Source organism: Lissotriton vulgaris, chromosome 2_1 (assembly GCF_964263255.1).
Source record: "Lissotriton vulgaris chromosome 2_1, aLisVul1.2, whole genome shotgun sequence".
Taxonomy (NCBI): domain Eukaryota; kingdom Metazoa; phylum Chordata; class Amphibia; order Caudata; family Salamandridae; genus Lissotriton; species Lissotriton vulgaris.
Genome location: NC_141687.1, coordinates 679,345,971 through 679,370,662, shown reverse-complemented (window position 1 = coordinate 679,370,662; position 24,692 = coordinate 679,345,971). Strand labels below are relative to the sequence as shown.

General features: G+C 45.0%; 1 protein-coding gene across 2 annotated transcripts in view; it reads right to left on the bottom strand.

The window, feature by feature from the left end:
- SPON1 (spondin 1) overlaps positions 1-23,363 on the bottom strand; it is a 1,234,287-nt gene extending 1,210,924 nt beyond the window's left edge. For both annotated transcript variants that reach the window (XM_086955876.1, XM_086955877.1), the window contains exon 1: positions 22,911-23,363. In XM_086955876.1, coding sequence (XP_086812002.1) covers positions 22,911-23,139 — 229 coding nt within the window. In that variant the 5' untranslated portion in view covers positions 23,140-23,363. The remainder of the gene's footprint in view (positions 1-22,910) is intronic.
- Positions 23,364-24,692: the final 1,329 nt, after the last annotated feature.

Below are 24,692 nucleotides of genomic sequence, written 5' to 3'. Positions count from 1 at the left end.
CCATACCTCTGGAATAGAATGTTGGAGGTCTTGTATCTCCTTTCAGGACTCGATATTCCAGTCACCAGCAAGGGTAGGCTGGAAACGCCGGAGCTGGATTTTCTCGGCGGGAGAAAAGACAGCGTCTTTCTCAGCGCGTCAAGGAGGAGGAGGGGCAGCGTCCATGGGCTGCTTGCATCTGCTGGGCTCTGCAAGGGACAGCTGTTATGCTCCTGTATTCACCACACCATCGCCCTTGCTTAAGGCAACGTTGGTAATATTTATACCTGAAAGGTGCATTGTTTGACGTAAGTTTTTGGACATAAGACGTCAATAAAGATGTCACAAGAACCGGTCGTTCTTACAGTGCTCATTAGAGTTCTATTACTAATCAAAACATAGCAAGCGGGGTTTTCCCAGGTTGCTGGGGGTTTTATCTTGTTGAAGAACTCGGAGTGTAATCTAGGAATCTAAGACAGTGGCTTCTGCTGTGTCATGTACTGTAATGAGCTGCAGAGGCGAGTTTCTGAAATATGGCTGAAATATGGCTCTGATTGTTTATGCCATTATAGGGGTATGAATGGATTATAGCCATATAGGGGCATAAGGTCACAATATTGATCGGGGTCCTAGATTAGAACACAACACTTTTTTGGGGGGCGGGACAGGCGGGAATAGACCTTGCATATATTGGGACAAAGGGCCAACCAGCCGAAAGAGAGCCCTCAGCCTCATTCTGAATGATAGTCAATAAAGATTTTGATGATGCTTAACATTCCGATTTACTAGGGTATTTGAAAAGCACACTAAGATCAGATCTTTCCATCTTAAATGCAACTGGGAATTTTCATGTAGAGGAAGCATACGCTTTGCCATTCTTATCACTGTATTTTTAAAATAAAATACCTTCTAAAGCCTTGGAAAAAGTCCTTAAGGGGGACGAAACATGTTGTTTTAATCATCTGTAACCATTTATTCTTCGAAAATCCATACTGACTGTGTGATAAAATAAAAAAAAGTAAATCATCTAATAATCAGTCGTGACTGGAACATCCATATTAACTGTGTGACTACACTAAGAAGAAGTAAACAAAACATTCACCATGTTAGGCAAATTCTGGACTCTGAGTGTAAAAACAATGTACAAAGATGGGTAAAATTATTTTTTCAGACTAGAGAAAACCAAAATTGGGTGTCATTGTTCTCTACTTTGTGTTCTTGCATATTATGAGGGCTCTACCATTTATGTGTGGTTTAGATTAGGTTACGGTCAACGGGTCATCCCGGTTCTGGCTGAGACACGTCTTGGCAGCGGATGTGATGGTAGTCTATGAGCACCGGAATTATCAATCATTAATACGCTTGAAGGTGGGGGGGTGACATTGACACCAGAGTTGCCTTCTTTGTTAACAACCACCAAAGTAGGAGGTGCATAGGGTGAAAGGCAAGCAAGAATGAAGAGGTGGGGAGGGAGTGCATGTTAAAGATAAAAAAACGACCTCTGAAAACAGCAAGCAGTGTTGGACACTGGGCAATGGCAGCATTGCTTGGACTCAGGTCCAAAGTAGGGACAAACACATGAGGAAGAAGTAAAGCTGGAAATTGCTGATCAAAGAGAAGCAAGAATATAACAGTGATGATGAAGCCAACCAAAGGTAAGCAATGTGTGGCTGTAAGCCCCTTAGAAAATTGCAAGGTCTTGCAAGCAACTGCACATGCACACTCTCAGGCACGACCTAAGGTATAGGACAGTGTTTCCCAAACTGTGGTCCGCGGACCCTCAGGGGTCCGTGACACATTCCCAGGGGGTCCGTAGGCAACAGTTTAAAAGCACAGAAACATTTCTTGTATAATTAGCAGCTTTCCAGCAACAATAAAAGTGTCAAGAGAATGCCAGTGATTAATATACCTGCTGGAGTTGAGGAGAGTTTTGTTCAGTTGCAGCTATGATTGAACTAATGTAGCACAGAGGGTTAATGTGCCTACTGCAAAGAACTTGTATCATGCATCTTAAAAAGCAGTATTTTATGTGCATAGGTTCGTGGTTACTGCTTTTGTCACAGAGATTATTTTGTTACTGTGTACTTCATAAGTGACAATCGTACTCTAGCAGAGGGACCTATAAACTGTCATCAAAGAGCTGCTTGCAAACTGCATGGTACAAGTTAGTAACTTATATTTTTTCCCAGGTATTCATTATCCTGATGCTGCTAAAAAGATTTATTTGGGTGGAAATACATTTTTAATGTTAAAGTCAGTGCTAGCCACTGTGTTATGTTCTGAATCCTGAGTTTGTGCTTTTCCAGACCGGGCACTCTTTAAACGTTTTATATACACACTGATTTACATGTATGATTCAATGTCTCTACATGTGTGTGATGTAAAGTGCTCCAACATCCTACAATGGTATGAGAGATGCTATAAAACAAATGAAATACATGTGACGGTGGGGCTATTACTTCAATATAAAATACTAAGCGCCAGATGTACGATCTGTTTTTATATGCGCAAACGAGTTCGCGAACCCGTTTATGCATGCAAAAACCTATTGAGCCATGTACATAGCCTATTTCGCGAGTCGCAATTTGTTTGCGACTCGCTAAATAGGTTTTGCAACTTGCTATTTGGAAAGGGCATTCCCTTCCAAATAGGGAGTCTCAAAACCATGTACAAATGTTTTGTGGTCGCAAACCAGTCGCAATTACCACCTACTTCAAGTAGATGGTAATGCCTTTGCAAATGCATGCAAAATTATTTTTTAAGGGCAGGCAGTGGTCCCAGGGACTTCTGCCTGCCCTTAGAAAATGAAACGAAAACGTTTCATTTTCCTTTTTTTTTTAAATGCATGGTAAACAGGCTGCATTTTTTTTTTAAAACTGCTTCATTTAAAAGCAGTCCGAGACATGGTGGCCTACAGAGCCCAGCAGGCCACCATCCCTGGGAGAGCTGGCATTCCCAATGGGCTTGAAAATTGCGAGATGCGCATTAATATTAATGAACCTCGCAATTTGCGACCCCGTTGGGAATCCCAAACAGTGTTAAACACACTGTTGTACACTTCATTTAGCGACTTGCAATTTGCCACTCGCAATGTGTCGCCAATTGTGAGGCGCTAAATTAAATGGTTGTACATCTGGCCCCAAAATCCTTAGTACTTTGACTATTTGTTTTGTGTGCACACGTGTGTATTTTTTTCGAATTACTGTTTTCATTTTGAAATTTAACTCATACAAATTGCTTGGGGGTCCCCGGCTTCCAGTGGTGACTCAATGGGGGTCCTCAGGAGTCAAAAGTTTGGGAACCACTAGTATAGGGTGTTGGCGTGAAGGGGGGAAACTGTCAAAGAGACAAAGGTGCCTGCCAAACATACAGGAGGGCAAAAAAAGACCAACAGTGGGCCCAAAACATTTGTGTCTGGAGTGAGGAGAAACAGACTTTACCTCGCAGACTTTACCAAGCAAGGCTTTACCACATAGGTAAGTACCACACAGTTAAGAATTGTTACCTTTACCATGCAGTACTTTACAACACAGGTAAAAAATAAATTATTTTAAACATACTTTTTATGTTATTTTTCAAAAAAAAGTGATTTAAGGGTTTAGGGATGTTTAGAGGTAAAGGGAGCCTCAAGTGACTTAAAAGTTTAGGGATGATTAGAGGTAAAGGGATGTGAGGGTGACTTGAGGGTTCAGATGTGGATAGAGGAACGGGGAGCTACGGGTGACTTGAGGGTTATGGGGTGGGGAGAGGTATGGGGAGCTGAGAGTCAACTGATTGTTCAGGAATGGATGGAGGTAAAGATAGGTGAGTATAATTTGAGGGCTGATGGGTTTGAGAAAATAAAGGGAGGTGAGTCTAACTTGAGAGTCGAGCGGTGGTTAGAGTTCAAGGGAGATGAGGGTGCCATGAGGGTTGAGGGGTTGGTAGAGATAAAGGGAGATCAGGGTGACAAGGTTTGATGGGTGGGTAGAGGTAAAGGATGGTGAGGGTGAATTGAGGATTGAGGGGTGGGTAGAAGTAAAGGGAGGTGAGGGAGACTTGAGGGGTGGGTAGAGGTAATGGGAGGTGAGGGCAGATTGAGTTAAAGGGACGCAAGAGGGTCTTGAGGCTTGAGTGCTTAAAGGTGGGTAGAGGTAAAGGGAGGTGAGGTTTACTTGAGGGCCCAGGGTGGGTAGAGGTGAAAGGGAGGTGATGTTGATTTGAGGGTTTATGAGTGGTTTGAGGTAAAGGGAGGTGAGGGTGACTTGACAGTTAAGGGGTGCATAGAGGAAAGGAGGTTGAGGGTCACTGGAGGGCTGAGGGCTTAGGTGTGGGTAGAGGTAATGGGAGGTGAGGATGATGTGTGGGATGAGGGTGGGTAAAGGTGAGGTTCAGTTGAGGGCAGAGGTGTGGGTAGAGGTAAAGGGATGTGAGATGACTTGAACGATGAGGGGTAGATAGAGATAAAGGGAGGTGAGGATGACTTGAGGTATCAGGGGTGGGTAGAGGTGGGGAGGTGAGAGTAACTTGAGAGTTCGGACTGGGTAGAGGTAAACAATGGTGAGGGTGACTTGAAGGTTCAGAGGTGGATACAGGTAGAGGGAGGTGGAGGTCACTTGAGGGCTCACGGGTGGGTAGAGGTAAGGAAAGGTGAGAGATATTAGAGTGTTCAGTCATCGGTAAAGGGAGATAAGAATGACTTAAGGGCTCAGAAGTGGCCAGAGGTAAAAGGAGGTGAGAGTAACATAATTGAATAGTATGATATGGTACGGCTTTTCATTTTATAGTATGGCATGGCATGCCCTGTCATTTTATAGTAAGGTATGGTATGGGCTGTAATTGTATGGTATGTAATGACCTGGTATTGGATAATATGATATAATATGGAATGGTCTGTTATTGTATAGCATGATATGCTATGGTATGGCATGGCATGGCTTGTTATTATGTAGTATGGCGTGTCTGTTTTGTATAGCTTGGTATGGCCTGGAACGTCACTGCATGTTATGCATTACTGGAGGAGTACGGTATGGCGAGTTATCGAGGCACACAATTTAAAAACATGTAACTTATTTTGACTTTCTCAGATTAGGAAGGAACATGGAATTTATTTATTTACTGTATTTATATAGTGCAACACTCATCCCATGAGGGATATCACAGAGCTCAGAAAGCTCCCTATCTTTTCAACTGTGAAGACTGACAAGAATTTAAGAATAAACTGCTAAGAATGACAACCTTTGAAAAACCAAGTTTTTAGTTTTTTCCAAAACCATAGATGGTTCTTGGTCAGGTGAAAGCCTAAAGAAAGAGTATTCCAATGGGCCACAGCTAGATGAGAAAAAGAATGCCCACGTGTTCTAGATGTTTTAATCTGGAATTACATGGAATGCTATCAAATCAAGGGCAGGTCATTAAAAAACACACCCTTAGTGAGTGCTGCAACATGTAACTTTAATAAAATGTAATAAATTCCGTTGTTATGCAACTCAGGCAGACTGGCTCGGGAAAAGCGGTTTACTGTAAAGTGAAGTTTTGAAAATTCTGTGAAGCAAACAATTGAGGGGAGTAGGGATCCAAGGCGATAAAGCGAAAATGAAGGGCCATAAAACAGCTACAAAACGAGCTAGATCTGCATCGAAGTATTTAAAAAGAACATACAAAGAAAACATAGTGACAAAAACTGTACTACAATCAAAGCGTAAGCAGTGTAGAAGAACACTAATCAATAAATCTATCAGGACTTGGTCCATGTTCCAGGGAAGATAAGATAATATAAACATGGAGACGAAGTGAAGCCAACATGTGCAAATGAAAAGGAAGAAAATAGGAGCAATAATGAAGCCAACACATGGTAAGTAGTGGGTGGGCTAAAAAACATTTTTAGAGCTTTTTTTTTTTTTAAAGAAACAATAGATAGTCGCAAGAAATAGTGCATGTGCTTTTTCTCAGGCGAGACCTAAAACAGTAGGTCATAGTATGTAATTTGTGGAACCTTACAAGTCATCCAATCAAATGAATGATAAAATAGCTATTCTCCAGGGGAGGACAAACACAGAAAGAGAAGGAAAGCCTCTAAATAAGAAGGAAGCTAATGAGATTGGCAAGAAAGGTAATATTGAGCAATAGGCAGACCCAAAGCCTACTTCTTATATAGGTGCTCTACAATATAGGTAGTTCAACAACAGACAGCTAGAAGTAAGATTTAACTATATTTAAGAATATAGATACCATAAAATGTAGTGGTAATATGGTAACAAGTGCAATTACAATTGGCACGACATGCAAAGTAACAGAAGCCTATTCATTATTAGTACATATATTGAGGATAAGGATTGATGGGTCCTCACTGTACCAAATTATAACAGACAGTGCTAGTAGGAAATTGGGTTTTAAGTTATGTGCCTACACAAATAGTTGCTGTACAATTCTTCTTACTGAAAACAAAGCACCCCATTGTACCACTTGACTCTCTCAGGGTAGTGAAGCAGAGCAGTCCAAAGCATACTCAGGGGAGGTGGTGTGGGCTGGTAATCACGGTTCGCTGGCACGCAACAAAAGCACTCCATAAATGATTATCCAGTCAGTACTTTTTCTTTAGAAAAAGGAAAAGTACATTTATTACACACACATTACTAAATACATATGCAGCAATTTACTAATATATACATGGGCAGATGGTGTCATATAAACATATTAGGTAAGTCCACTGGCTTGGCCAAAGGTTCAGGATCAACAAACCTCATGCTAAAGACATCATTTTGTCAGTAAACGCAATGATGAATAATAATCTTCAGGTGTAAATGCACTTATTATTGCTGATAAAGTGTAGTAACTTTGATCAATGTTCATTGTCAACATTATTACATCAATAAAGCATTTACATAGGCAAAACATGTGTCTGTGTGCTTTTTATAAACTTTCTAGCCATGAAAATGCAATCATAAAGAGAGCATCACATTTTGATTACATACTTACAATCATAGGCTTGACCCTTGACACCTTTCTGTTTTTGACAATGTTACCACTTCCTGTAAGGATCAGTAATCCATCAATGGCTTGCAACCAAAATATTGGTAGCAAACTTGATGCAGGCTACGCACATGCTCATTCGAAATGAAGTTCAGAATGCATTTCTGAACCCATTTTGTGATTTTGTAACCTGTTACCAAAACAAACAAGCATTTGCAATGCAATAGGTCTCGCAGTAGTTTAAGTTTGAGCTACTGGCATTGCAAATAATGATGCAACGCCAATAGCTCAAACTTTCAGTAATGCGAGACCTATTGGATTGCAAATGCTTATTAGTCTTGCTACGTGGACGCATGAGCAGTGACGGAGCCCACAGTCATGTTGTAATTACTCAAAACAAGACAAAACACATGACTGTGATGCTGCAGCCTATTGTGAACCTCCCCTTTTTGTCAGCATCCATATGTACAAAGCACAGATTCAAAACAAAGGGATGACCGACCGGCTGAGACCCACTGGAAACAAGATTCAGGCACCAATGACAACGTGTGAGCAGGACTCCAGCAGTGTTGTTCACTTTGATCAGTCCAAATCAATAACAATAAAGGAGAGAGAGAGAGAGATATAAAGAACAATAAAGGAGAGAGAGAGATAAATAACAAACGAGAGGGAGGGAGAGATAAATAACAATAAAGGAGAGAGAGCGATAAATAATAAAGGCACGTGGGTTTTAGGTTTCGGCATGCAGAACAGTCACTTCATGCAGCAAAGCCGGTTTACAAAGATATGGGACGGTGGCAAAGAGCTTTATGAACAAGTCCGGTGCATTGCTGTCCCACGCGCACATGTTCTGGTCTGACAGACAGTAGCATTGAGGAACTGCAGCACCCCGTCTCGAGTCAGTCACACTGTCCGTGCTGTTTAGGACTCTAACTCTTACTTGTATTTATTTACCCCGAGCACGCTCTGGGCTAGTTGCCGGACTGTCATTCTCAGAAATGCATATTGCCCAAGCGCAGCACGGCAGAAATCTAAGTAAAGAAGCATTGTCAAAGGCAATCTGGTGGGATGGCTAGCGGGTGATGTTTTTTCTGGCGAGGTAGGAGGGGAAGGTCTGACAGAAACAACTGGAGGGTTTTGGGGATTTAAAAGCAACAGCAGGAGGGGTGGGGGTGAATTGAGAAAGCCACAGAGGGATAGTGGGGGAGAACTGGAAATAGTGGCGGGGTGAGGGGTTTAAAACAATAATGGGAAGGTGGATGATGGCATTGAAAACAGCAATGGGACGGGGGAAGGTTTGAAAGTAATCACACCAAAATAAAATTCGAGTATGCATTAACCTCGCCACAAGAAGTGGGTGAGAGGGACCAGTGTACAATACCTTTGGATCTATTTGGTGCTATATAAAGCTGCAACAAATGGGCTATCCCTCAGATTGCTGCCCCTCGGGGGGGAGGGGGGGGGGAGGGGGTTTGCTGGGGAAAACGGACGGTGAGCACTTGAAAGCTTTCCCAGTAACTTTATCACAAGTGGGAGAGGGGGTATTTAATTAAAGCACTAGTCTATTTTCATTTAAATTGTGAAAAGTTAGCACATCTTTAATGCTAAGTCACATTTCAAAAAAAGGCCCGGTGCGTTTTATTTTCCGGCCCATATTGTAACAAAGCAAATGCAAATACATTTGTATGGCGCCTCCTTGTGCATCTCTCCACCTTCTGCCTCCTAGGCAGTGCACCAGGCGCTGACCACAGGGGGCGCTGTGTTTGGAAATAATAGCAGTAACTTATGGTTTAAAAGCACCTGCTGGAGAGTTGCTTGTGTGTTCAGTAGTTTTCAGGCTACAATAAAAAAGTAAAGATAAGTCTGGTGATTAATGTTTCTGCTGAGAGAGATCAGGGTTGTGTCTAGAGGCAGTTTTTGAGTCATCATAAAGTAACTCAGAGGGTTAGCGTCCGTGCTGCAGAGAACATGTATCATACAGATCACAGAACTGTATTTTATGTGCATAGATCAATGGGCTACTGCTTTGGTCACAGAAATCCTTTTGTCATTTGCAGTTCATAAGTTACAATCCTAATATAGCAGTCTCCTTTGGACCGTTATCAAAAAGCTGCATGCAAAATGCATGGTATAGGTAAGATTATTATTTTTTGGCCCAGTCTTTCATTATCCTAATGTTGCTACAAAGTTATTTTGGGTATAAATTAACTTTTTAATAGGATGTTTAATATTACGCATGGCTTTTTCAAATGTCAGCTGGGAATCCCCGCTCTAAACATGCCATTGGTTTCACTTTTCGGACAAACTACTGGGGTTTAAACCATTGGTGAGATGCTGTAACTGATGCCCGGTTCCTCACCACCCTGCACATCTCCCACTGAGGAGCCTGCAAAAAAGTGGCAGACAGTTCCCCAAGATCCTATGGTGTGGTGAAAACTGGCGGTATTGTGCAGTGACATGAAACTGGCGCTCACGCCTTCCACCCAAAGCATAGATGCCAAGGTTTCAGATTGCTATGTGTGACATTGTTATAATTGTAGTGCAATTATGAGTGACATTTCAACAAATATGAGTGACACTTTTTGCGAGCAAAATCAAGCAATGAAGATGAGGGAAACATATACATATCAAAAATGTTACTAAAATTATGAAAATGTCACACGTAGCAATCTAAAACCTTGGCAGCTATCTAATAAAACTTCAAATCTGACCTTAGCATGAACATTTAAAATGCCAGCAGCTTTCATGTTTTACTCTTACCAAGTTTAACGAGTCACAGTGCTGCAGCGGAAAATCTAAAGACTGCTGGGGATGGGTCCCGAGTCTGTCACACTCCTTGGACGCACGCAGCTGCTGGCAATCTGGACACATTTCAGGTAGTGATGACCGTGATATATTCTGCTAAATGGCACTGTTGTCTCGAGAGCCGTGCTTGTTGTGCCTTTTAAAGACACACAGCACCTACTCTCAGACTCACACTGTGTAGGACACAACCTTCAGAGATCCTCCACAACAGAGACTAATAAAAAGGCAGGAAGTGTCGAGGTCAGGAGGTGACAGGTCGACCACCGAACTCCTCCTGTAATTATCTAATTTGGCACAGGGGGGCAATGAAATCTTGGAGGCCTGGCGAGCAGGAAATTCTGATTTGAAAAGTAAGTGTGCCATTGATGTGCACTCTGCCTGCCTCCAGGCTTGACCCCAGGCTGCTGGCACTCGAGTCGATGGCCGAGACCGGACGAGTCGAGTGCCAGCAGCCTGGGGTGAAGACTGGACTGGAGGCAGAGTGCACATCGATGCACACTTACTTTTCAAATCAGAATTTCCTGCAGCGGGTCGGGACGAGTCGACTCGAGTGCCAGCAGCCTGGGGTGAAGCCTGGAGGCAGGCAGAGTGCACATCGATGGCACACTTACTTTTCATATCAGAATTTCCTGCTCGCCCCCGCAATCGATCATGCTCTTTTGCGCGGTGGCAGCCAGGAGAGACTCGAGTCTCGTGTAGTACTCCACTGACTCAAATGAGTCTCCCGCCGCTACTGCCGCCACTTCCTCTGACTTCCTTCGGACATGATGGCAAACTCTACCGCCGCCCGGCACATCCGGATAATTAATCCCGGCCCCCATGGTGTGCCACGCCCACGGTTGACTGATAGCAGCATCGACTGCATTATACTTGAATGACAGGACTGCCAAAGGGGATTACAGAGGTACGAAAATCATCTCTGCGATGTCAGAGATACGAAATATTACCTGCCTGTCACTTTCTCTGCGGAGGCGCGTGAGGCATGCAGATAATGAGATAATGGGGGGGCAAAATTAAGCGGCAGGAAGCAGAGACGTTTTAAGACAGGCCATTGGCAAAGTGAACTCTGTCCCCATGCACTTTTACTGTCTACTGGGCCCGGCCGCGGCACTGGAGGCTCGTTGCGGCCGCGGCCGCCATTATAATGTATTTGGGGAGGAGTGGGGAAACTGTGTTCGATCGTTCCAGGTCCCAAATAAATTATAAAGGCCGCAATGGGCGTCCCGTCCCCCCCGCACCCCCCTAGCTACGCCACTCAGTTATGTAGGCTGCTCCGGTCCTCCGCTTGGGATACCACTTGCCACTTCTCTGCTCCTTCTCGGGGTCCGCGCGAGCGCGCCGCGTGTTGTCGTGGCTACGGGGACGTGACCAGCGAAAGCAGCCCGGGTTTACAGTGAGAGGGCGGGGGCTGTCCTCGCATGCGCGCCCCCGGCGCCAAAGCAGCGTGCAGGAATCTGAAGTCCCGGGTCCCAGGAGGGGGCCCGGGTGAAGACACAGAACACGCTGAAAGAGCCTGGTGAGTGGAGGTGAGTGGGGGTGAAGGCGGTTGCGTGCGGCTGTATGTGTGTGTGTGCGTCTGTCTGTCTGTGTTGTGTGTGCCTGCCTGCGTGTGCATGTGTTGTGAACAGCCTGCCGGAATCGGAGCGCGCGACCTGATCCGATTCTGGCAGACTGCGTGCGTGCGCGTGCCAGTCTGTTGTCCTAAACCTCGTTAGTCCTTGAAAGCCAGAATGATTGCAATAGGACTCCACTGCGACAATCGCTTTCGCGATTGCGTCGCAGTGCGAGCCCTAAAAATGGGGTTGTTACATTTGAAAAAAAGGCTTTTGTCAACCACAAATCATGTGATTTAGTGAATCGGAGGCTTTGCGACCGCCAACTGGATGTGTATGCCTATGTTTAGTATGATGGAAATACAGTTGTGTTCATCTGGCAGGAACAGGAAGATTATGGATAGGCTGCCAGAAATGTACAAACATTTTGAAAGTCGGTTTTGTGTACAAGGCTTGAAACACTTATTTGATCTATTTCAAAACCCCCTTACCTAAAAGCTTCTCTTTGATGTCTGTGTCTGTTAATCTCAAATATACCCGGACCAGCCTCTTAAAGTGTTTTGCGTGAGAGAGTGTCAAACACCTTGAGATTTGTTTCAAATTAGTTATTATGCCTCTGTCATTTTGATGCCAAGAAAAGTGTATGACTCTAAACGACTAGTGACATTTTGGAATTTCTACAGGTGGGTTTATAAAACTTGTGCAGCATTAGATCTCTTGCACTAAGGAGCACATAGCAGGAGAAGTAAGCTCAGCTTTCAGCTGCAACGAGCCTAATTATGGGGCCCAGTCACAACAGTATTTTGGAGTAAGCAAAGTAGTTACTATTTAATGTACTGTTACATGCCATTGTGAATTAGCTTTAAAATTTCTAATAGGGGATAAAATGGAAATAATTAGGGAATGTTCATATACACCTTGCACAAGTAGTAAGGACTGTCCCCTCTTTGCCATTTTACTACCAAAATGCTGGATATTTCAAAGCTGAATCATAAAATCATATAAGCGCAGTGGTGGCTGCTTTCTACGTAAAGTGTTGGAGCAGTGCGGGGGAGAATTAAAAATGTTTTAAAGGGTACTTACACACCAGCCGCCACATCCCCTTGGTGCTCTGTTCCAGTCCTATCCCAGCAGTCCCTGGGCTGGTGTTAATGTTATGTTATGTTAAATGGGACTTTTATAGCGCAACGGCTACTCCAAAGGAGTGTCCCGGCGCTTTTGTGCTCCAGACCAAAGAAAGAGCTGGAAAACATAACAGTAAAAAGAGCAGGGGCCTAAAGAGGGGGCAGATTATCCAGTGAACAGCCAGGTTTTTAAGTCTTTTCTGAAGGCAAGCAGGTTAGCGGTGTTTCGCAAGGACACCGGTAAGGAATTCCATAGCTGCGGAGCAAGAAAGCTAAAGGACCGGCCGCCTAGCCGAGCCCTTTTGATGCGTGGCACCCGAGCCAAAGCCAAAGCTTCTGACCTGAGGGATCGTACAGGTCGATAGAAGTCCAGCCTCCTCTGAAGATATTTGGCACCATTGCCATGCAAGGCCTTATGGGCGAGAGTCATGGCCTTGAAAAGTATCCTCTTCCGCACCGGAAGCCAGTGAAGGGATACGAGGAGATTGGAGGCACTGGTGCAGCGGTGCAGGCCAAAAATTGCACGAGCAGCAGCGTTCTGAGTAACCTGCAAACGCTGGAGGAGGTATTCAGGCAGACCCAGATATAGGACATTTGCATAGTCCAATCTGGACCCTATGAGTGCCTGAACAGTGATCCTCCGATGTTCCTCCGAGAGAAGGGGAAAGAACTTGCGCAACATTCTGAGTATCCCAAAGCATGTTCCCGTAAGAGTGGAAACCTGGGATTTGAGCGAGAGCTCGTTGTCAATTTTAACCCCCAGGTTCTTAGCCCACTTAGAGGACTGAGTGGGAGGGAACATGTCGGCAGGCCACCATCCCTGCCAATCTGGTTCTGATGGGCATCCGAAGAATAGTATTTCGGATTTGTCCGAGTTGCATTTGAGGCTGTTGTGTGAAAACCAGCTAAAGACAGCCCCAAGGCACTCGCAGATCCTTTCTCCATCGAACTCTTCGCTCTTATGACAGGTGAATAGAAGCTGGGTGTCGTCAGCATAAGAGACGATCCGGGCCCCGTAGGACTCCGCCAGTGTCGCCAGAGGGGTCATAAGGATGTTAAATAGAGTGGGGCTCAGTACAGAGCCCTGAGGCACTCCGACTCCCAATGGCGGCATCTCGGCGGACCCGGGTGGGACCCAGACCGTCTGCCGGCGGTTGGCCAGAAAGGAACGAAACCAGTTGAGCACCGTCCCCCCTAGACCGATGTTATGAAGTCTAGTGAGGAGATCCTCGTGGGGGACGGTGTCAAACGCCGCCGACAGGTCTAACATGACTAACATCACCCTGCCTCCTGTGTCCAGCACCTCCTTCACGATCTCCGAGACTTCCAGGAGCGCCGTCTCGGTGCTTAAGTTGGAACGAAAGCCCGATTGGGATTCATGAAGTAACTCATTAGACTCCAGGAAGTTAGAAAGCACGCTGTGCACGTGTTTCTCCAGGATCTTGGTCAGTGCTGGAAGGAGCGAGATTGGCCTATAATTAGAAGGCGCCTCTGGATCAAGACTGGGCTTCTTGATCAGGGGGATGACCATGGCTTGCTTCCAGGCCTGGGGCAGAAAACCCTGATTCAGGGATAAATTGAGGATAGGATTAGCTATGGGATTAATGACATCTGCCATTTTCGCTAAGAATTTTGCTGGACACGGATCTAATGGTGAGCCTGATTTAAGGTGCACAGGCTCCCAATACCCTTGTGAGCTGAGCTCCCCTATGCCAATCCAGATGCTGCTCTCATGCTGGTAACACTATTACCCAGCATGAGAGAAGCACTGGGATTGGCTGGAGCAGGCTGGTTTGGCGCTCAGGAAGGGCATGAGAGCCTTTGCCTATTCTCCAAACCGGCTGTGCAACACAGCTCCAGTTGGAAAGATTTAAGTGAAAGGACTGACTATGGATGTAGTGGACAACCTGGGAGGTGTGAGGGAAGGAGCAACATGGTAAGTGTGGGTAAGGGGTATGAGAGGTCAAGCAGCACTTGAGGGAGAGAGCAAAACAATACATGCACTAAAATTAAGTGCTGAAAGAGAAGGAAAAAAGTAGTTCCCTGACTGTAATCAGTGGAAGGATACAAGTCATCCTATCAAAAAGATAGTAAAGAAGCTGTGCAGCATGAGAGGGCCAACCACACAAAGAGGAAGGTTAGCCATCAAATGAGAGGGTTGTAAATAAGATTGGCAAGAAAGTAACAAAAATTATAAGTAATGTGCTGATGCAAAGCCTGCTGTAAGTGTTGATGTTGTACACAAGAGGTGTGCAACAGACATCACCAAGCTTGAAAATTACCCAAAGTAATGACGTGACTGCATTATTAAGGTTGCATTTCTGCTTAACTCTATATATTTGGCAAATGGTGTGCATTATGCTGCACAGGATAGTGAACACACTATAAGTTCCACTCCACTTTCACCACAAATTTCTCAAACCACACGTTGCCAATTGGACAGCATCTTTGAAGATCATTTGAAAAAGAACGATGGGTTACTTTATTCTACAGTACTGTCTGTTATCTACTCACCTGCATTACCACTTCATGCCAAGTTATAACACGAAGCATCTCCTGAAAACATGCATCCGTGCATATGCCAGCTTAAAGCTTGGATTGATTTTCACATTTCATATGCTGTCCCTGATCTTGGGTTCAAATATAATGGAAATACTCATGGTAGACTGAGAGTAAGTGTGGCGTATCCGGAGAACAGCTGTTGCGATAGAGTTAGATAGACCTGTCTTTCTCGCTGGGACCCTGATTATGTGTTGCTTCACATCGGTCTCCCTGCAAGACCGAGAAAGAAGGACTAGCTTTTTGTTCTCCTATTATAGACACGACCTTAGTGTGCATGGGCACAGTGAACCCCAACCCGTGCACTGCTCTGGGAGTGGTTGCAGCATAATGCAGTGGTTCATCAGGACAGGAGATGCACTTACAGCATTAGTGCCTGGTGTTCCAAACGAGATAATGCCAGGCAGCTGCTCCCCCCTGCAGTAGGTTTGCCATCAGTGGCTGGGAAGGGCTGTACCCCACAGTTGTCCTGCTTGTGGATACCTTGTGCCCTACAGAAGCAGGGATATGTTTGACCGTCACAGAGGGCATCCCTTGCCAGGGTACAACAGCTACATTTCTTCTTTCCAAACTAGTGCATTATAGAAATCCTGTATGAATGAATGACTGAAACAATAGAGTAACAGTGACCTCGAAAGATTTCCTGCACTTATGAGGATGTGGTGAGAAAAAGAGCTGGCAAGAAAACAATGACATTGAGGCGCGTAGTGAGCAGCCAGTTCTTCAAAGGGTTCCCAAAGCAGGACCATTAAAGATCCATCACAATGATGGGCAAGGACTTCAGTATGTTGGTGCAGGTGAGGAAGGAAGAGAGCGCTCTTTTGAACTATGAGCCCACAAACACTAGCCCACAGTTCGGGATAGCCCTGGGGCCTTTACTCAGGCTTTTAAAAGAATGACAAAACCAGCGGAAGCCATTGTAGTCTTTGCAGGTGTTCAAATATGTGTTCCCTGGGTAGATAAAATTACTATAAATGAAGTATGTGAAAATGGCGAATATCTGAGGGAAGAGGATGAGGAAGCTTTCTCGTGCAAAAAATGAACGGTCCTTGCAAAAATAAGTTCTCAACTGCTCGACAGGGGTCAAGCCCCTAGATTTCAACCAGCAGTTAGCAACCTGAAGGGTCATGGCTCCGCTCACGATTATAATCTCTGTCTTCTTTGGAACAAGTGTAAAGGTGACTGTCATGCACCCATTGAGCGATGCAGATCAGAGATGATAAGGAATGCTCATCCAGCCATGGAATCCACTGGGTGTGAGTGTCTTCCTTTGGACATCCACAGCTCTCACCCTAATGTATTGGTCAGTAAAACTTTGCCACATTAAATGTGACATTTTCTCAGCAAGTGGGTGTTGTTGCTTTTGTACATAGCCTTAACCATTCAATGGAACTAACTTGCAGTTTTGCAATATTCCTCACTGACACTTGTCCCTAGTAACTAAGGCAACTCATCCCGTGTTGGCCTGTGATCCTGTGGTCTACCTCCATATGCTGTAGGGGAGGTACCCAAAGAGGTGGATTGTTTGCCAGTGAACTGCAAGAGCACTTTTACCAATCAGTGGCCCTGGGACCTCTTTATGGATACTTGCTGCTACAGTTTTTGGAGTGGGCGTGTTAAACTCTATTTTAACCACAAAAATATAAAAAAAAGAGTTCAATGAAGTAACACATCCAGCGTGATTTTTGGTTAGAGGTGGTGCACTGTCTGTTCACCCCTGGTTCTAGCAAGAGGTCGAAGTGGTGGAATCTGATGGACATAACGTGTCCACACCTCTTCAATTTGCGAAAAACAGTTGCCTACTTAATGTTAAAAGACAACTGTCCAGGGAACATTTGAGATGCCTGAAATCGACAAGACACAAGCCTTCTCACTTGGGTGGCTGTGGCCTGAAAGAAATGCAAATATGCGCAATTGGTTAATCTGCAAATGTAAAGGCTGCTTCTAATGCTGTGTTGGCTTTAATTGATGGAGTCACTTGAAGCTTCATGATGAAAAACATTTATTGTTTTGCGAGGTATCGCAAAGGACGTAACTAGTTGAGCTGTGGATTGCATGCTTTTAGTGGACGTGTTTGCACGAGGTACAAGCTACATAATACTAAGATCTATATTTTACAAGCACTTTTTTATCTTAAACCTAAATCTTTTTGCAAATTTGTGGCAGCTTTTCTTATAATGTATGTAAGGCATGTTTAAAATAATGACTTACATATTCACAAAGCTTATGTGCGAGACGATGGGGACCTTGTAGCACTAAAAACAAGCATTGGCACGGCCAATAGGTCTCGGCTTTGGGACCTTATAAGTGTTTATCCAGAGCCATTGGCTGGGCCAATGTCTGGAAACTGTGCTGAAGAGAATTGTGGCTGCTGTGCTGGAAACTATGCTGTAGAGCATTGTGGCTGCTGTGCTGCATGTTGAAAAGTTATAATAAATGAGAGTTAGAACTATTGGGATTGTAAATGACAATGACTTGTATCTATGTGTTGTGTTTTGAAGTGGAATGGATGTATGTGGTTTGGAGTGGGAGTATGTGGGTGTATTTGAAATAGTTAGTTGTGGAAATGTGTGAGGTATAATATTGTGATGTGTAATGTATTTGTGTAGTGGAATTATGTGACGTGCATTGAAAGGGTGAGAGGTACATAGAATAGATAAAAAGGAAGATAGCGAGGGATAAGTAGATGGTGCACGAAGTGGTAAATTAACTCTAGATAAAGGTGGTGTTGGGTGAGTCAGAGGTGGTGCTGAGTGATGCTTTGGTGCTGGAAAAAGAAGATGAGTTCTGAGCAAGCCCTCCTGGTTTTGTCAAGAGATCTACCTGCTGTCAGTGAACTTTGCTGCTTTTCTTTTCAGTTAAGAAGAAATCCTTATGTTTTTTTTGGCCATAGTACTTCTGAGTGTCGAGCAGCTGCTCAAAACCATATAATAACTGACATGTGCCCCAAAATGATTGGGCGCCCACTTCATAAAAGATGAAATCACTTAACACAGTGAAGGAGCCAAGCCACAGCCGAGCAGCATGAAAAAAAAGAAATCCGGCACGTGACTTCTATGTGCAGTGTTTGCTAACCGAGCACGGGAGAAGTAGGCGCAAGCGAAAGCTCTATTTTCACTTCTCTTGAAAACATGATGTCAACAACACGAGGGAGGAGGGTGGGAAAGACATCGGAGAGCTGTGGGGGTGTTGAGTAAAATTATACCCTGGAGCTGGGGAAAGTGAGGGAGCCCCTGGATGCAATGCAGAACGTGACAATCAACAGCATAATATGATAGTTTACCACAGATTATGGTTCTTAAGATAATTTTAACTCATACTTTGTAAGAATGAAAACATGCCCTCCCTCTGCACTAACAGCACTAACAGCAGATGAAAATCACACGGGCGCAGATACAAAATCAAGCCCCCCAGATATACACACACTCTCAAATAACATGTGTGCAAATACAAACACAAGCACCACAGATATACACACACTCTCAAATCATACTTGTGCATATACCAACACCCCAGATATAGACACAGTATCACGTTTGTGCACATACAAAAACAATCATCCGCAGATATACACACATTCAAATCACACACGTGGACATACAAACACAAGCACCGTAGAGTTCCATATTTCCACATCACATGTGTGCACATACAAACCTGAGTACCCCAGATACACTCAAAATAAACGTGCAATCACACAAGCACCAAATACGCGCAAAGCAAGGAGCCATGTATCCTGAATAAATTGTGCACAGAAGAAACTACTGGCTGACCTTTTTATGTACATACCCATTAAACAAGGAGAAGATGTAATCAGGCAGTAAACAGACACAGAGCAAGGAGAAAGGTGTCAGAGGCAGACAGGGGCAGGAGGGACAGAGAGAATGTGAGGGGCAGTGGGAGCTTTGTCGTGGGCTCTCTGAAAGGAGAAAGATGGGAGTTTAGACAATGGGATATTGTGGAGAGAAGCACTGGTAATGTATAGGGCAAAGATAAAGTGCTTCACGAAAGGGCCCCATGACTTCCCGTTGGCAGATTTCGGCAGCTCTGACGTTCAGAATGAGCAGGTGAAGACGTCGTTCAGGGCACTGGAAAAACAATGATTAATGCGTGTTCTCGTCACTCTACAGGCCACATATATATGAGGAGGGCTGGTTAAAAATGTGTTCAGAATAGGCAGCAGACACAAAGTTAAAGCGTCCTTGCAGTGTCTTATCGCGCGAGCAATGACAAGCGGGGAGAGAATCTCTTCTGGCCTTCTGGGTAAAAGTACAAATCAGCATAAAATGCATAAGAAAACAAGCATTGGCAACCAGGGCAAACAAGCAATGGCCGCGCATCTGTAGCGTGGCCCCGACGCGAGAAACGCGAGTTGTCGGCGATCAGCTTGCTCTAACGCGCAGGGGTGTGCGCGTTCTAGCACGCTGATCGCCAGCAAAAGCATTTCTCAGAGCCCCACTAAAGGTCTCGGCCGAGATTAGGCAGCGCATGCGCTGGCTCAGGCCGAGACCTAAAAAGACACTCTTCCCCACTGCACTAACCTGAATTCAATTATGTGGCTCTCTGGTCACACACAGACACCTTCAGAAATAACAATAATCAATAGAAGTTTTATGGTGACACACAGACACCTGCAGTAATAAAAGTTTTATGACTGAAAAGAGTCCATCTTTCTTGGATTAGTTTAACTTGCATTTATTGCTTTATTTTATATGCCATTACCTGAAAGTAATAGAACAACAAAATAGTTTCTGAATATTGTGTTAGTTCTAGCCACACCTCTGACCCCTCACCCTTTGCAGCAGTCTCACAGTCCCAATACATTTTTAAATGCACTTCGACCGCTGGTTCTACCTCATACATGTAGCAGCCTTTAGACTCACTCCCTGATGATCTGTGCTAGAAGGGGCAGCAAGCATTCCTTTTTTTCTGCTTTAATTTCATCTAAGCACATATGCAGGGGGATTCTATATCGCTTAATAGGAGATTACAAAACAGAAATGAGGGGTGTGGTAGAGCGCCAGTATGGTATACATTAAGAGCTCTCACTTTTGCCAGGTCCAAGCTTAAATGGTTCCTCCAAGCCAAGTTTATTCTTTGCATTTTAGATTTACAGCCCTAATGTTATAATTGGATACAAGGGACACCAAATCACAGAAAGCAAACAACAAAAAATTCCTGGATAAGCTTTCCGCAAATGGACATGGAAAACTTAAGAAATGAGGGGCATATGTACAAGCCCCTATCAGCACCAAATGTCACCTGTAGTGATGTTGTGGTGGCGATCGGTGCTGCGCCTTATGTACAAGGCAGTGTTAAGCCACTTAACGTAGCTTAATGATGCCTTGTACATAATGCACCCTTTCACGCTATGGTTTGCGTGAAAGGAGTGGCCGTGGGTTCCAGCGCAACTCCTATTCATTTTGACACTGCCCTCTTTATACAAGGGTCGCGTACATAGGAGGCAGCGTCTAAATTAAGACCAGGTAAAAACTGGTTTAAGATGGTGAAACGTGGGGAAATGCATTGTGCTGCCTTGTGCCTTGTTTATGTGTAGGAAGGTATCCCTTTGTGTACATAAACTTTTTTTAAATGCCATTTTGTCACTTTCATGTGTGCTGATGAGGCAGCACACATGAAAGTGACAGAAGGGACACCTTCCTACACATAAACAATCCTCCCCTGCACGCAGACACCCATGCACCATTGTGCAAGGGTGATTAGTTGGCCTAGGCAGCTGCAATTAGAGCCAGCGCAGGGGGACCACAAGGGTGCACCGCATTCTTGTAAATATGGTGCAGCCTTCCGTTTCAGAAGTGGCAGTTAAGCCAAGGAGGCTAACGACACGCACTCCGCCAATTCCTAGTACACATCCCTCTGAGTAACTTCATAGTGAGGTCCATGGCAGGACGCCTATTTATTTCTGAGTGAGGTATGCAGCTGGTCCTTGTCCCTGGCTGTGTGTGGCTGAACGTATGGAGTACCCGAGATGCTTTTGCAACCCGTCATTGTCCACCCTCGTGTGCTTGCACAGTACGAAAAGTAATAAGTTAATGTTACTCACTACCTCAGCTTTCGGACTTGTGTTCTATTGCGCAATATTACATAACGGGTTTTTCTTTTCGTCAAGCTATTTATAGAGTCAAAGCCCCTTTCTACGCCCTCACAGCATATGGCCGTAGTTTTTGCCTAAGATTGCCTGATCTACAGAGTCCTCTGTTCCGAGTCAGGCCGCTCTGAGCACGGAGCAGCGCCGGGTCAAAGCCCACTTATCCATCCGCAGCCCGTGCGCCTCGGTTTAAAGCCCGCTGCAGGGCGGAGGGGAGCGCGGTCGGGTTCACGGGCAGTCTAAGGCGATGGCTGCACTCATACCTCGGATCATGTGAGACGGTCCCTGCTTTTGAGACAGCGGAGAACTGCGCCGGGTGTCGGAATAAAGGCATAAAAGAGACCTTGGAATTATTAAGCTTTAGAACTGAAGGGGGCGTCCTGTATAGCATGCCATGCAAATCATTTTTTTCTTCAGTTTTAAACAGCGTGAACATGGCCCTACGGAATCAGAGTGCTTTACGTGAGCACTAGATTATTATATTACACGAGGACAGATTTTATTTTGTTAGGCACGGGCGATTAAATCATTTGTCTAGAATCACAGGTGGGTGACATGACGCTGGAACTCAAACCTGGTTCCCCACTTCCAAAGTCGGCTGCTCAGGCAGATAGAACTACTCTACAGCCTGTTTACCTTAAAAATACCCGAAACTCTTCCTTCATCTATTTATCAATTTTTGGTCACCAACAATCATTCTATAATGTTTATGGGACTTGTAGTTTCATTTTTTCGAGTCTATATAAAGGCCTACAATTCCCAGCATGCAAAGGACCGTTGGCGATACTGACTGAAGGTATCACACATAACCTGTGGAACTTGGCAACAATGTAATTTTCTTTACAAAGAAGTTAAGGAGGGATGTATCGATCAAACGCACTAGATTAGTCTAGACAGAGACAATAATGTGGACACATCCCTGGTTTGTTTTAAGTTAATTGCTATGAGGGTTGCTGCTGCTCCGCAGGGTGACTTCAAATAGCTCAATTAGACATGTTCACACAAGTTTTGTGGTGGAAGGGCAAATTTCCCGTTTCTCAGACCAGACCAGGCAGCAGCGTTGTGTCCGACCTGTTCATTCCTAACTCTTAGCACAACTGACGGCTCTTGCAGTACCAAACTCGTGCACGTTTAGAACCTTCAAATACAGACGTGCACTGCGTCGAGGACAGTAAGCCCCAAAGCAACGCTAGGCTTTTTTTACAAGCCCCTTGCGCCGCCGGTGCGCCACTTTTAACATGGGCAAAAGTGGCGCACCTGCGGCGCAAGAGCCTTGTAAATACGGCCCTCTGTTTTCTAACGTCAATCGGGTTAACAGTACTGCTATGTCTCTTTAGACAGAACCAGGAACCCTCTATTGCCACACCTGCAATGCTCAAATGGAAGACAGAGGCCATGGGGCTGAAACACAGTTTAATGTACAATACGTGATTACATCAAATAAAAAGTGTCCAAAAACACCGTGAATGTTACTGTGGTGTAGAAAAGAAGTTCGGAAACTTTGTATCATCTTGTCTTGTCATTGAGTATGCCTTCAATTACAGAAAACTGTAATCACGTTAGCGCTGCGAGGCCACCCTAATAGCAGAATGCGCGATACATCTACCTTTAATTATCGCATCAGAAGTCTCTGTCACGAGAACAATGAAACTCCAATCACGAGTAGTACTGTTATGGATCAAGATTAATTAGAGTAGCAAACAAACGGGTGAAAGTAATATTGGAGGACAGGGCGCAACTATTTCAGCCTCGCGCCCCAAATCTTCACCTGCCCCCTTTCTCACGCACGTGCACGCACTTTGCTCAACACGCCGCCCGAGGCGAACTTACCTCTGTAGCTGGCTCCCGGCTTGTAAAACTCGGGGTCTCCCTCCACCCTGAGGCTGAACTCGTTGTATCCTTCCCTCCGGGTGCCCTGGACGCGCAGGATCCGGCTGCAGTACCCCTCGGACTTGGAGGCTTTTTCCACAGTATCGTCCGTAAACCCAAACGCCGCCCGAGAGGCAGTGAGAGCCAGGAACTGCAGGAGTAGGGTCTGCCACGCATCTGCCCTCGCCATGGTATCCGCGAACTTCTGCTCACAGCATTGACCTCGCTGCAGCCGTGGCCCGAACCGGGGGTCCCTCGGAAGCAGCGGGAGCTGGGTGGGCGCAGCCGGGGCTCAGCAGGCGGCTGGCAGGAGGGAGAGCCGCCGGAGGGTCTGACAGCAGCAGTACCGAGAGCAGCAGCTGGGAGAGACTCACTCTGCTGAGCTGTGATCTCCGCCAGATCCCCGACTCAAGTGCTGTTTTGTTTCAGAGGATGCGATTAGCAGCTCCCAATGTTTACTTTGCCGAGCAGAATTCACAGGGTTTGGTGAAATAACAGAGCAGAGCGGGGGCACAGGACTGTCTCCAAGACAGCCAGGAAAGATGCGGGCTGCATGGGCTGAGCTAACAGACTCGAAATGAATCCGCCACATTCCCTGCCAAAGTCTATAGTTACCACAGTGGTGGCTGGCACGAGGAATGCCCCGGTCTTAAGTCCGCGCCAGACACTGCAAACATGCGTTTGTGCTGATGTGCAGGTGGCGAGGAAGCGTCCGTAACGCGCACAGAGGGCAAGGGCAGAGACTGCACAGTGACTTAATGAATCCACCACTTTAAGACACGGACGGGTCTCTTAAAACCAATAATCTCAAAAAATATTAAAAGTGATAATAGGGCTAGCCTAGGAAATGGTGCAAGGGCAGTTATCAAGCAACTTTCACGTGGATGAAGCCCTGTACACTTCTACTGTACTATGTATACGAAGTAGATTTTGCACAATCAATTTACTGCTACAATATTTTCAAAAAACAGTAGAAAAGGAAGCATCGCCTAAACTATATAGAGGAAGTTGAGCATAAAACAAAGCCACGACAAGAGAAAAACACTTGAAGAATGTAAGGGACGCTTCTGACATGTCTTACGCCATTCACCCTTATTATAAATCCTTTCTATTATAAAAGGCGTTTTCATTTGCAAGGCACTTGAGCATAGAGCTGGAATCTGATATTATCTAAAACGGATATTAGAGCGCCTTTGTGCAGTGTTAGCACGTTGAAGAGAAAAGTTGTTATAGTTGTAAACGTTATGTGCTCCAAACGTCCCTGGGAAGCGTAAAACCCAGAAGAGGGAGGGGGTTAGCTTGGTCTCTATAAAGAAGTGTGTAAATTGGCTATAAGGAGGCAATTCACACGAATGAAATCTAACATGCAGTGTTTCAAATGTCAATTTGTACTTCCTGAAGTACAAATTAATTCAACATGCGTTATGTGCCGGAAGGTTTTAGCACTGGTGGCGCTCGGCGTGACAATCTTGTTTGTTGGAGCCTACCATGACCTCCTTCACGGATTCACCCACTACTATCTTTCAATGGTTCCACTCATCCCTCCTTAGCGCCTCTCTTACGTTTATTTTACAGCGCTGTTCATCCCAACGTAACTCTGAGCGCTCTACCCCACAGACATATTATACAGAGACAATGAGTTATACAAGTGTGCAAATCAATGTATAGGAAATGTTACTTAAGAAAATGAGGACTGCAAGGTGAAGGAGTCAGTGCTTTAAATTGGAAAAAATAAGTGCAGGC